At 41.0% G+C, this 12,944-nt stretch overlaps 1 protein-coding gene across 1 annotated transcript; it reads left to right on the top strand.

Annotated features, from left to right (window-relative positions):
• The first annotated feature begins 2,238 nt into the window (after positions 1–2,238).
• On the top strand, positions 2,239–12,835 carry Cct8 (chaperonin containing TCP1 subunit 8). The gene is made up of 15 exons (XM_005345310.3): positions 2,239–2,385; positions 4,143–4,233; positions 4,797–4,876; positions 6,127–6,276; positions 6,990–7,170; positions 7,272–7,333; positions 8,529–8,666; positions 9,334–9,512; positions 10,482–10,548; positions 10,640–10,727; positions 10,810–10,925; positions 11,255–11,326; positions 11,553–11,717; positions 11,987–12,106; positions 12,625–12,835. The coding sequence occupies exons 1-15, from the start codon at positions 2,326–2,328 to the stop codon at positions 12,700–12,702; spliced, it is 1,647 nt and encodes a 548-aa protein (XP_005345367.1). The 5' UTR covers positions 2,239–2,325; the 3' UTR covers positions 12,703–12,835.
• Positions 12,836–12,944: the final 109 nt, after the last annotated feature.

Genomic DNA, 12,944 nt, shown 5'->3' with positions numbered 1-12,944 from the left:
CATCCCTCAGTCTTGGGGGCTGAGAAATTCAAGATCACAGTGTGCATAGGTTCAGTGAAAGCCTACCTTCTGGTTCTTAGGTGCCATCACATGGTGGAAGAGCAAGAAGTTCCCTTAAATATATTTTATAAGGGTGCTATCCACTCCAAAGTGTTTTCTCTTATGAGCCAATTACCTACCCAATGTCTCACCCTGTTGATGGGGAGGACTTCAGCCTGTGAATTTTAGGATACTAGTATTTTGATTCTCATTTGTTGGGCAGCAGTCCACCTGGGAATTAGATATGGAGCTCTTATTCCACTCAATATCCAATTGGAAGTTCAGTTCATGCAGCACTGTTATCCTCTGTTGAGAAAGACTTTTGTCATCGCAACCGAGTGACATGTGATGGAGAAGGGCAGAAGCCATCAGAATGATAACCAGGCTTGTCAAGGAAAACGCTAGGCTTACTTATGTGGATGGAGTTGACTGAGCCGCAGGAGATGGAAAGGTTTGCTAGGCACAGTGGGCATTGGGGACAACTGGCCTCTCGGGCTGCACGTTAAAGCCATTGTCACGTCACAGACCCTGGAGGCCTCCAGAGAGCCCTGCTGAGAGAATGAAACTTGGAGGGAAGAAACCAGGGTGAGCTGTTTGGCTACCGAGGCAAGAAGACCCAGAGGAGAACCAAGCAGGCAGAGACACTAGTGTGACAGCCCGGGCTAGACCTGACTGGAGTCACACTAAGGGTTTGTGTTTGCTTTCTTTTCTGGGTGACACGTATTCTGCTTAAGCCCAGTAGAAATTTCCCCCTTGCTATCACGACTCTGCAATTACAAATACAGTTTAACCCAAATTACACGGAATTAACAAACCTTCATTTAAAAGGAATTATTGGCAATTAAAATCCAAGATCATATACTAGATTTAAAAGTGATTTTTAATTCTTCCCGTTTACTGTTTATTACAACTAAGGCAAAGTCCAATTTTATTGTAAACTTTTAATGAAAATTCATCAGTTCTCTTGAACTCAAGTTTGATTTTCATGATCTAATCATTAAATTTTCCCAAGATTTAATTCCTCGTAGTCACTTTTAACGAATCAGGTTATCATTTTAAATCCCCTTTAGCTTTGGTGCCAGCTGTGCTCATAAATGATGTTCTTCTGAGGCAGGAGCTTTAATTTTCTTAGCTAATCCTTGAGAAAGTCTTGGACTGTCCTCCTTAACCAGGACTCACCTACTCTCCAGCTATAGAATGCCTATATGTGCTTTAAAATGGAGAGCCCGTCAATAATCTTTTGTTCATGTGTATTTTAGTTATCAATGGTTGTTAATATTATAAATCAGACAAACGACTAAACATTAAAAATTTAACAGTGACCACCGCAGGCTAACATAAGACTATTGAAAATAACTTATTATAGAGTGGCACTCACAGTTCTTTCCAAACTTTTTGTTTGTTTGTTTGTTTGTTCTTTGTTTTTTTGAGACAGGGTTTCTCTGTCTAGCTATCCTGGAACTTACTCTGTAGACCAGGCTGGCTTGGACTCAAAGATCCGCCTGTCTTTGCCTCCCTAGTGCTGGGATTAAAGGCGTGCGCCACCACCGCCTGGGGGAAGAAAGTAAAGTGCTTAACTATGCACACTTTGCAATCAGCCAGTCTGGGGTAGGAATCCTCGCCTTAATATTTACTGGCTTGGTAACCTCTGGCTTATTACTAACATAGTGAACGTCAATTTCCCTCCTATAAAATGGAGATAATATTCATGTGTAAGTTTGACCAATAACAAAGATAACTACACTTAGGCAAACCACACAGAAATGCCCACACGTGGGCACTCCACAGGTTGCTATACCTAAAACCACTTTAATCATCACCTTCCAGCCTTCAGTGCTTCCTACAGTGGCCAGCACACAGAGGACGGCCAGTGGGAGTTTGCAGGGACGAAGGGCAGAGAGAAAAAGGCAAACTGGATCTGCAGGGTTAAGAAGTGGAATGCCCGCCTCAGAAACCGTCACAAGCCAAACATCCAGACCAGAGTTTACTTAGAACAAGCGCGAGCGAGGCACCGCAGTCTGCGGCGGTGGCGCAGGCGCCGAAAGCGCGCGCTCGGTGCTCGGCCTAATCGTTCGCCCTGATCGGGGATCTGCAGATTGGGTCTGGCTGCCGGAGCCGCTCTAGCGCTCCGCCACGCTCGTTCTCGCGATCCTTCAGGGGAGCGGGCGGGGGAAGGGGCGGGGCGGCCGGCGTAGACGCGTGAGGGGACGCAAAGCGGCGTTCCCAGCAGGCTGTGCGCGCACCTCGCTTCCTCCGAGCGCGTGAGCGGTTGATTGCGGGCTAGCCATGGCGCTCCACGTCCCCAAGGCCCCGGGCTTTGCCCAGATGCTCAAGGATGGAGCAAAAGTAGGTGACGTCGAGAGTGAAGGCGGTGGAAGAGCGGGCCCGCACTTGCGGCGCCCGCAAAAGGACTGCGGGCGTGAGACTGGGAGAGGGAAGGTTCCAGAAAGGGAGGCGTGCTCTTCATGCCTGGCCGCTGACGCCCAGCACGCCTCCCTTTCTAGCGGGCAAGCTTCTCACTCCACGATCAGGGTTAGCCCGAGCGGACGGGGCAAGGCGGCGGGTTCGCACCCCAGCTCTACATTCCTCTCTGTGGGATGGCGCTCAGGGCCCCGCCCTTAACGGGAGCTGCCGGTGTAGTTGATCGACTTGGGTGGGACTGATGAGCCGGTTGGTGCACGGCTCGGGGGTTGTAAGATGGAAGGGACAGAGCCCGGCATGGTATAGCAACCATTGGACCTGCTCGTGGTGGCTTCCTTCCATATGATCCTCCGTAGATACCTGATCCCCAACTTAAATTTACTGAAAACCTACCTCTCGAGATCGTGTTTTCTTTATCTTATCTAAATTGAGTAGACTGGGCCAAAAGATGGTAATACCATTGGATTCTGACTATCCCACGTTGTAGCCCACAGGACAAGTGAAGCCCCCGACCCAGATAAAATAGTGTTCTCTCTTGGATATAATTTCAGGAAAGTGATTTTTTTTTCTAAAGTATCACACTGTATATGAAGCCAGATAATTTTTTTTGTTTCCCATAGTACTAAGACTTGTAGAAATAGACAGATGAATTGAATTTAAGGTTTTAGGGGAAATAGAGGAGCCTTAACAGTTTAAGAGAGCATTTTTTGCTGATAGCTTGTGCATACTAAGTGGTTGTCAGTATTTGATGTAAGGATATTGGCAATTTCCTTTGTGTTGATGTGGAATGGGTGTCATGGCTTCCAGCTTAGGTTTACACTTCCCTCACTTAGATTGAGAAAATGATACATTCAAAAGCATTTGTCTCACTCAGAAACTAGTACTTTAACGGAGATGCGTGGAGATGCGTGTAAATCGGTGCTGAAGACTGAAGTGAAGACAACCCAAGTCCCCAAAAAGAATTTCAAATAAAAAGCTAGTATTAATTGACTGGGATTGTAGCTTAATGGTAGATTGAGTTCCTGAGTTCGGTCCCTGGATAGAGGTGAGAGGGAAGGATAGTTCTTCAGTAGGTATGTGTAGGATGAGTAGTAAAAAACCCAGAAACAGATACTGCAGTTAAATCTGAAGCAAAACAGCCAGTCACTGGCTCTTAACTTCTACCTCAGTCTGAAATGGTGATTCTAACCTCCAGGAATTTCAGAATGAGACTGTGTGTGAGAGCTGTTTCCTCCTGTTTTATAATCCTCTCTAGGGCTGGGATTAAAGGTGTGCACTACTACTGCCCAGTTTCTGTGGCAAGCTAGTGTTACTACTGGGATTAAAGGTGTGTGTCACCACTGCCTGGTCTTAATAATGCTGACCAGTGGGGCTGTTTTACTCTCTGATCTTCAGGCAAGCTTTATTTATTAAAATACAAATGAAATAATCACTACAGGTAGGTGTTTCTGAACAATTTGTCAAGTAAGGAATGTTAGTTATTTCATTGATTTACATACAGAAAAAAATTGCCTGGGCTCGGTACTAAGTTAGTGGGGGGGAATCAAAGACTGACTGTTTGACTCCAGACTCCATGTTAAGTGCTTATGTGATCCTAGAGCTTTGTTAGAAACATGATGAGCAGATCCTCTGTGTTTGGGAGTTCTTCATGACCCTATTTAAGCAGATGTTTTCTTTTTCAGCATTTTTCAGGATTAGAAGAGGCTGTGTATAGAAATATACAAGCCTGCAAGGAGCTTGCTCAGACCACCCGTACAGCATATGGACCAAATGGTAATGGCCAAATTCAGGCTGTAAAAGACTTGGTGATTGTGTGTTAGCTTCTGTCTCGTGTTTGTCCTCAGGGTGGTAAATTATAGGGCAGTTCTTGCCAGTTGTTTTGATGGCACTGGTGTGTTTCTAACTTTCCATCTGAAATTTAGCTTTCTAGAAAAATTTTTAAAAATGATACTGTTAAATGATAGGAAAATACAGCACTTTCGCTGTTGACATAGCTCTTTATAATGGAAAAGGCTGAGCAGTTTCAAAATTTGACATAGTTTAAGCAAACTCTTAGTTGAACTAAAGCTAGACTAGAGAATTAAGCATAAGGCAAGTGTGTTTTTAAGTATGTTAATTTTGTGTGTGTTAATTTCTATGTGTTGAGTGCTTTCTACATGCTAACTGTGGTTGTTCAGTCAGCGAAAGCCCATGGGCTCTTGATAGATCTGAAAATGTAGAGCATGTGTGTGCATGGAGGGTGAAAATCAGTACAGCTTCTGGACCATGTTCTTTCTGGGTTATGGAGGAGAATGTTTGAATAATAATGGATTATTTCTCTTTGCAACTCTTTTGAGGAATGAATAAAATGGTCATCAATCGCCTAGAGAAGTTGTTCGTGACAAATGACGCAGCGACTATTTTAAGAGAGCTAGAAGTAAGTTTTTCCAAAGCCATCCAAAAAGAAACCCAATTCTGACAGGGCTGCTTCTTCCTCAAGCTGGTCTGAAGATTTGTAAGTGACCAACAGTTGACTGTCGGTTACTTGTTTATGGAGGGTCGTGGAGTGCTGCTGTGACGAGCAAACTTGTTACTCTGTAGATTGATACTAATACTAATTTCCTCATGATATAAAACTAGATGGTAAATATTGATGCTTTTTTAAAGAACCAGTTGGAACTTTGTTTTGCTACCATTTTGATGTCAAAGAGTCTGCAGAACAGATACTTAAAGCAGGGATAAGAGGAATGTTTGACAGCTATTTCTCATTCTATTAAACTGTAGTTTTATGTGTACTTGCTCAGCTTTGGAGAATTTTCCAAAGCATTGCCTTAAAAGTGCTAGATGAAAACTTAAGTCTGCTTTAAAGAAAATTGGGGAAAAAAGTAACATTCCTTTAACATCTTAAAAAATGATATGCTAAGGACAAATTAGCTTCAGAATATTTGTGGAGGAATTTTTGTGGTAAATGTGTATCTTACACCATGTTAACATTCTCAGGAATTAAAAAAGTACTGCGTAGGACTGGAGAGATGACCTGATGATCAAGAGCACTTACTGCTCGGTTGCCAGCACCCACATCAGACAGCTCACAGCCACATGTAACCCCAGCTCTGAGGGCTCTAACATGCTCTTGTGGTCTCCAGGCACTTTCAGAAATGGGGGTACTGTCCAAGTGTAGAACTGCAGTGTTGGCTTAGAGTTTGTCTTCCTCCTTGGTTTGGAAGAATCTAAAGGTGGTCTAGGGATATAGTTCAGCGATAACAATACTTGCCTAGCAAACACAAAACCTGGCTTCAGTCCCCATTAAATTGAAGAGTATCTAAAATTAACTCCTTAAGAACTCAGGAATTTTCATTATTTTTTAAAATTTACTTTCAGACTTGGGGGTGCATTTTAGTTTGTAGGGTGTCTGCCTAGGGTTTAATTTCCTACGCTGTATAAATTGAGCGTGGTGGCACACACTTTTAATCCTAGCACTCAGGATGCGGAGGCAAAAGGATCAAAAGTTCAAAGTCTGCCTTTAATACCAGCATTCAAAAGAGGCAGGTGGATCTTAGTAAATTTGAGGCCAGTCTGGTCTACAAAGCAAGTTCTAGGACAGCCAGAGATGTAACAGAGAAACCCTGTCTTGAACTGCCCCCCCCCCCCAAAAAAAGTTTTTATTTGATAATCTCTTTATATCAGGTACAACATCCTGCTGCAAAAATGATCGTGATGGCCTCTCATATGCAAGAACAAGAGGTCGGGGATGGCACAAACTTTGTTCTGGTATTTGCTGGAGCTCTGTTGGAACTAGCTGAAGAACTTCTGAGGATTGGTCTTTCAGTATCAGAGGCAAGTATTCTGTACTTTAGTTGATTACTTGTTGCTTAAAGTTGAAGGTTCAGGACTAGGGAGATAACTCAAGGACAAGCACAGGACCTGAGTTCAGATCCCTGAATTGCTCAGGTATGCCTGTAATTACAGCACTGTGGGAGGCACTGGAACTTGGTGGTCAGCCATTTAGCTTCAGATTGAGAGTCTGTGTAAAGGGAATATGTCGGAGATAGAGCAGGACACCTGAAATCTCCTTCCAGCCATCATGCTACACCTGGATATTTATAGAGGCGTACACTGTACACATACTTCACATTTCTCCCATATTTACCATATACAAATGAATAAGTTTAAAATAAACTTCAAGTCCACTAGTAATAGCTAACATTGAGTAGCTTACACTGCTAGGCAATGACCATATGCTTCACGTGTGGTACAGATTTTGTCTTCAGAAGAATCCTATTGCTAAACCTTCTTAAACTCAATCTATTTTATATGAAGAGAGATTTGAGATAGAGAAATCTTGCTCAGGACCCTATAACACTTAAGTGATAGGATCAGAATTGCACTTTGTGTTGTTGTCAAAGCTCTTATAGTCCATATTGTTGCCTCTACCATGTGTCCTCTACAAACACTTCTGTTACTTTATGTTGAAAATACATCTATTGGGTTATCAGTATGTCATGTCAAAATTATGTCTATTAAAGTAAGTATTTTTCTTCATGGTTTAGGTAATATCAGGCTATGAAATAGCTTGTAAAAAAGCTCATGAGATTCTTCCTGATTTGGTATGTTGTTCTGCAAAAAACCTTCGAGATGTTGATGAAGTGTCATCTCTGCTTCGAACCTCTGTAATGAGTAAGCAGTACGGGAATGAAGCATTTCTGGCCAAGCTTATTGCTCAGGCATGTGGTAAGTTATACCAGTAAAAGAAAAAAATCCAAAATACATTCTCTTTAATTATGACTGAGATATCTTTGTTGTCTAAAAAATATGTTTCATCTTCTTGACAGTATCTATTTTTCCTGATTCTGGCAATTTCAATGTTGATAACATCAGAGTATGTAAGATTCTGGTAAGTTTCAAAAACACATTGCCATTATCCATCCAAATAGGTCTTGGAAGAGAGGGTTGTTTTTTCAGTACTGGGACTTGAACCCAGAGCTTTGGGTGTGTTAGGGAAGAACTCTACCATGGAGTTACATTCTCAGTACAAGATCGATTATTTTGCCGATTTCCTTGCTCCAAAATTGTTTTGCTCCTTTTTTTTTTAAAGACTTGTTTATGTGAGTTTTGCCAGCTGTTTATGTCTGTATACTTTGCAGTTTCTGTGGATGCCAGAAGAAGGCATCATCTCTTGGGACTAGAGTTACAGATGGTTTTGAGCTACCCTTTGGGGGTCAGTAATCAAATCTGGGTCCTTTGGGAGAAAACCAGTGTTCTTAACCGCTGAACCATTTCTCTGCCCCTAAGTTTCACCCTGTTTTAGACTTAGTATTTAATGGTCTTTTGGTTTTAGTTCGAGACAAGGTTTCTCTGTGTATAGCTCTGTCCTGGAACTAGCTCTTGTAGATCAGGCTGGCCTTGAACTCACAGAGATCCACCTGCCTCTGCCTGCCGAGTGCTGGGATTTGAGGTGTGTGCCCCCACCGCCCGACACTTAACTATCTTTGTAAGGCAGTGGTTCTCAACCTTCCTAATGCCACAACCATTTAATACAGTTCCTCATGTTGTGGGGACCCCCAGCCGTAGCATTATTTTCGTTGGTACTTCATAGGTTTAATTTTGCTACTGTTATGAATTGTAAATATCTGATATGTAGGATATGCAACTCTCAAAGGGGTTCTGACCCACTGTTTTATGGCATCATTTTATAACATTTGGTGTTAATAAATTATGATGTTGCTAGCTATTAGAGTGCATTTTCTCGTGAAGTCATCATTTCCCCCTGATATTTAGGGATTAGAATACTGTAATAGAACGGGACTGCAGAGATGGTTGCCTTTGATTTTTCTATTCTGTCTGTAATAACAATTCTACCTGGTGCATTAGTGCAAAGTGCATGGTGATTAGACAAATACATGGCTTGATTGATGTCTAACTTAGTTTTCCCAACACGCTGAAGTGCCTTCCCTCCACAGTAGTGGCTTATTGTGTAACCTTGAGAAGAATGGTTTGTTTATGCCCACTGTCTGATCCTGTTAGCCTTAGCATACTTCTTTAGTTTAAAACTTAACTTCATTGACAGTTTTGGTGTTTTGACTCCTTAGGGCTCTGGTATCTATTCATCTTCAGTATTGCATGGCATGGTTTTTAAGAAGGAAACCGAAGGTGATGTAACATCTGTCAAAGATGCAAAAATAGCGGTGTACTCTTGTCCCTTTGATGGCATGATTACAGAGACTAAGGTATGAGATTGAAAAGTAAGTTTGGGTTGAAGTGGGATTAGCTCTTCAGCCAGTATGTACTTCATAATAAACTGGAAATTGTAGATTTTTTTAAAGTATGAATATTTGCTTCAGCTACCAAATACTAAAGACATTGTGTGCTAGGAGTATTTGTATTCTTATGTACAGCTCTTCATATTCAAACAGCTCATACTATGAACATCTTGTAAACCTTTGGTATAATCACTTTTTATGAATGTTGACATTCATAAATGTCTTTTGTTTAAAATATTAATTTGAAAATGAACTACATGTTTTGGATTCCTAGGTAGTTGGATTTGTGCCAAACATTCTTAGCAGATTTAAGTTGTTGATTTTACAGGATTGAAGGGAAATGGTTGTATAGTCTGGGTTTCAAGGAAAATTTGAGGACTGATTGTTTCGGTGATACTAATTAGTATTTGAAAAAAGATAACTATCTGGCTGACATTTTTTTTTTCGAGACAGGGTTTCTCTGTGGTTTTGGAGCCTGTCCTGGAACTAGCTCTTGTAGACCAGGCTGGTCTCGAACTCACAGAGATCCGCCTGCCTCTGCCTCCTTCTCTAAGTCTTTAAGTTATTAAGTATACCATCTTAGAATTTTGAACACTAAAATCAAATGGTTTTAGAGAGCTTGATTGTTTTCCAGGGAACAGTGCTGATAAAGACTGCTGAAGAACTGATGAACTTTAGCAAGGGAGAAGAAAATCTTATGGATGCACAGGTGAAAGCTATTGCCAGCACTGGTGCAAATGTCATAGTAACAGGTGGCAAAGTGGCAGACATGGCTCTTCATTATGCTAACAAGTACAATATCATGCTGGTGAGGTAAGAGTCTGATACTAAAAATTCTTGGGGAAATGCTAAGCAAATTCTATAAATTGAATTGATAGACAGTTGATAAATGGAAAGTGAAGGTCTTAGATCAAGCAGAAAGGATTTATCAAGGAGGGGCAGGTAGAGCATACAATTAAGCTGTGGGGGTCCAAGAACCAGAGGGGAGAAAAAAAGCATTTCGGGCAAAAGGAACAGCTTAAGGGTTAAGGTACCATCTTACTGAATTGTTTATCAGCGAGGGTGAGAGTCAGGAAAAATGCCTTTTCATTGAGCACATGCAAAAACTTTTTACTATCTAGCACCAAACCAGACACAGTAAAATCTGTGCTCTTTCTTACAGATTGTACAATTGCACATATTAAAGGGAATTTTTATTTATACATACACACATACACACACGGGCCCTGGTTAGAAGTCTATGAGACTACAGTACCCTACTAATTCCTAAGATAATGCTGTAAATGTTTAAGTAGGTTCTTATTATGTAGCCCTGGTTAGCCTGGACTGTTGCACCTGTCTCTCCTTCCAAGTGCTGAGATCAAAGGTGTGCACTGTTAAACTGTCCCCAGCTTTTATATCTTTAACTGTTATATACTTCAGATGTGGCATTGCTGGCTAGTTTGTTAACATTCTGCGTCTTGGCTTCCTAATTCAGTCCAGTGTGGATGTGTTTAGTTAGAATAAAGCGATGTAGTTTTGATACAGCTCTAGCTGACCTTGAAGTCAAAGAGATCTTGCTGGGTGGTGGGGGCGCATGCCTTTAATCCTAACATTCAGGAAGCAGAGGCAGGTGAATCTCGAGTTCCAGGACAGCCGGTGCTATTAGAAAAAACAAAAACAAAAAAATCTGCCTGTCTCCTATCTTATGAGATTAAAGGCATGTACCACCTTGTCCAGTTATTTTCTGCATTTTATGTTAATGTGATTGAATTAAAGTTTCTACTAACTTTCCTTTTGAAGGCTGAACTCAAAGTGGGATCTCAGAAGACTGTGTAAAACAGTTGGTGCTACAGCTCTTCCTAGATTGGTATGTATTTTAAAAAACAGAAAATACGTGAATACATTTGAATTTTTACTAACACATTTGAAATTTTACTGCAAGGATCATTTTCTTACAGACTCCTCCAGTCCTTGAGGAAATGGGACATTGTGACAGTGTTTACCTCTCAGAAGTTGGAGACACACAGGTGGTTGTTTTTAAGCATGGTATGTCATAATGGTAAGGTGTGTTTTGTACAATTATGAGGTATGCTTTCTTTCATTTAATCTAAAAATTATTTATTGGCAGAAAAAGAAGATGGTGCCATTTCTACTATAGTTCTTCGAGGTTCTACAGATAATCTGATGGATGATATAGAAAGGGCAGTAGATGATGGAGTTAATACTTTCAAAGTTCTCACAAGGGTCAGTATTCGCAATTTCAGAAATTTTTGATTTCTTGAAAACACAGTTGGTAGACTCAAACGTATGTGGTTTAACACATCAGTTGTTAATGAATATATTACCTTCAAAAACTAATTGTACAAACTAGAAAGTAGCAGGCAAAGCTATTCCTGAGTGTGGGCTGCCTCCCACTGCTGAAGCACTATCAGTGCTGTATTTATGGATTACTAGCCTTCAAAGTTTGACAGTCACTTGATTTCCCTAAATGTATACTCAAGTTTTGAGCAACGGTGCTCTAAAGACTATGGTCTGAAGAAATAATTCATGTTAATGTTTTACATTTTTTATAGGATAAGCGTCTTGTACCTGGAGGTGGAGCAACAGAAATTGAATTGGCCAAACAAATTACATCATATGGAGAGGTATCACTTTAATAAATTCACTTTCTGTCTATTTCTGTTTGTTTTTCAAGACAGGGTTTCTCTGTAGCTCAGGAGCCTGTCCTGGAACTAGCTCTTGTAGACCAGGCTGGTCTCGAACTCAGAGATCTGCCTGCCTCTGACTCCCACGTGCTGGGATTAAAGGCGTGAGCCACTACTGCCCAACCCTTTTCTAATACGATGCATTGATACACACATTTTGTTTCAGACATGTCCCGGACTTGAACAGTATGCTATTAAGAAGTTTGCTGAAGCATTCGAAGCTATTCCACGTGCATTGGCAGAAAATTCTGGTGTGAAGGCCAACGAAGTTATCTCTAAACTTTATGCAGTGCACCAAGAAGGAAACAAAAATGTGGGATTGGATATTGAGGTAGTTATTAAATTTAATTTCTGTGCATACACAGTTCAAACATAGAAGTAGCATGTGTAAAGGGGGGAACTGTAACTTAGCCATCTGATTCTACAAGTAATTTTCTTAATTGGTTGTTAAGTTTATCTAATAGGAAATTTTAGTTTTATTGACAGCTTTGGGGTGGGGCTGTATAAAATATAAGATATATTTTAGGAGCCTTGTAGTTTTTTCATGTTGGGCATAAACATTTTCACATGTAAGAAATTAACATAGTTTTGTGTTGACAGGCTGAAATTCCAGCTGTAAAGGATATGCTAGAAGCCAGTATTTTGGATACTTACTTGGGAAAATACTGGGCTATTAAATTGGCCACTAATGCTGCTGTCACTGTACTTAGAGTGGATCAGGTGAGTGAGAAAACTGAATCTTTCCTTTAATTCCAGCACTCGGGAGAAAGGCAGGCAGATCTTTGAGTTCCAAGCCAGCCGGTTCTACAAAGCAAAACCTTGTCTTAAACTTAATAGGTTTTCAGGTTAGGGGAAATGGCTCAGATGGAAAGCTTGCCCTGCAAGCATGAAGACCTAAGTAAAAAAGTTAAAAGTTGAGCACAGTTGTACATCTATAACCTCACTACTTGGCCTGGAAGGGTCAGAAACAGGCACATCCCAGGGAGACTCAGCACTGACGAGACAGGAAACTTTGAGGTTCAACAAAAGTTGGATGGAGAGTGACAGGCAGCAGGGCATAGGAGAAATTCTCGTGAAACTTAGTAATAGATACAGCACTTCTGATTGTGGTTATAGAGATGAGGGTATAGAGATGAAGAGTGTTGATACCGAATGGTAATTCTAACACTGCTGACAGAAAATTGTCTTCACTGCAAAGCTTGAGTTTATTGGACTTAACTTGGCTTTTTGTTTTTCAGATCATCATGGCAAAACCGGCTGGTGGGCCCAAACCTCCAAGTGGGAAGAAAGACTGGGATGATGACCAGAATGACTGAGGGACTTTTTGTTGTAGGTGAAGCAGTTTATTTGTGGAGCGGAAACTTCCCTAATCTTTTCTTAGTCTCCCTAAATTAAGAAGTATTTGTGCTTGTATTCTTCCTGGATGGTAAAATAAATGTGTTACTGTTATACCTGTCTGATCAATTACTGCTTATGTCAAGCTTTTTAAACACATAAGCTATGAACAAGGCAAGTTGCTTACATGACTGTTTGCTTTGTTTACCTGGTCTGCTTCTTC

This window comes from Microtus ochrogaster, chromosome 2 (genome assembly GCF_000317375.1).
Source record: "Microtus ochrogaster isolate Prairie Vole_2 chromosome 2, MicOch1.0, whole genome shotgun sequence".
In the NCBI taxonomy this organism is placed as follows: Eukaryota; Metazoa; Chordata; class Mammalia; order Rodentia; family Cricetidae; genus Microtus; species Microtus ochrogaster.
This window is presented reverse-complemented; position numbering and strand designations above follow the sequence as displayed.

What these genes read in the sequence shown, in the direction of transcription:
- Cct8 (XM_005345310.3), top strand. Translation starts at nt 2,326, where the DNA reads ATGGCGCTCCACGTCCCCAAGGCCCCGGGCTTTGCCCAGATGCTCAAG. An exon ending in CTATTTTAAGAGAGCTAGAA is followed by an intron (nt 4,877 to 6,126) that starts GTAAGTTTTTCC and finishes TCTTTATATCAG; the next exon opens with GTACAACATCCTGCTGCAAA. An exon ending in CTACAGCTCTTCCTAGATTG is followed by an intron (nt 10,549 to 10,639) that starts GTATGTATTTTA and finishes ATTTTCTTACAG; the next exon opens with ACTCCTCCAGTCCTTGAGGA.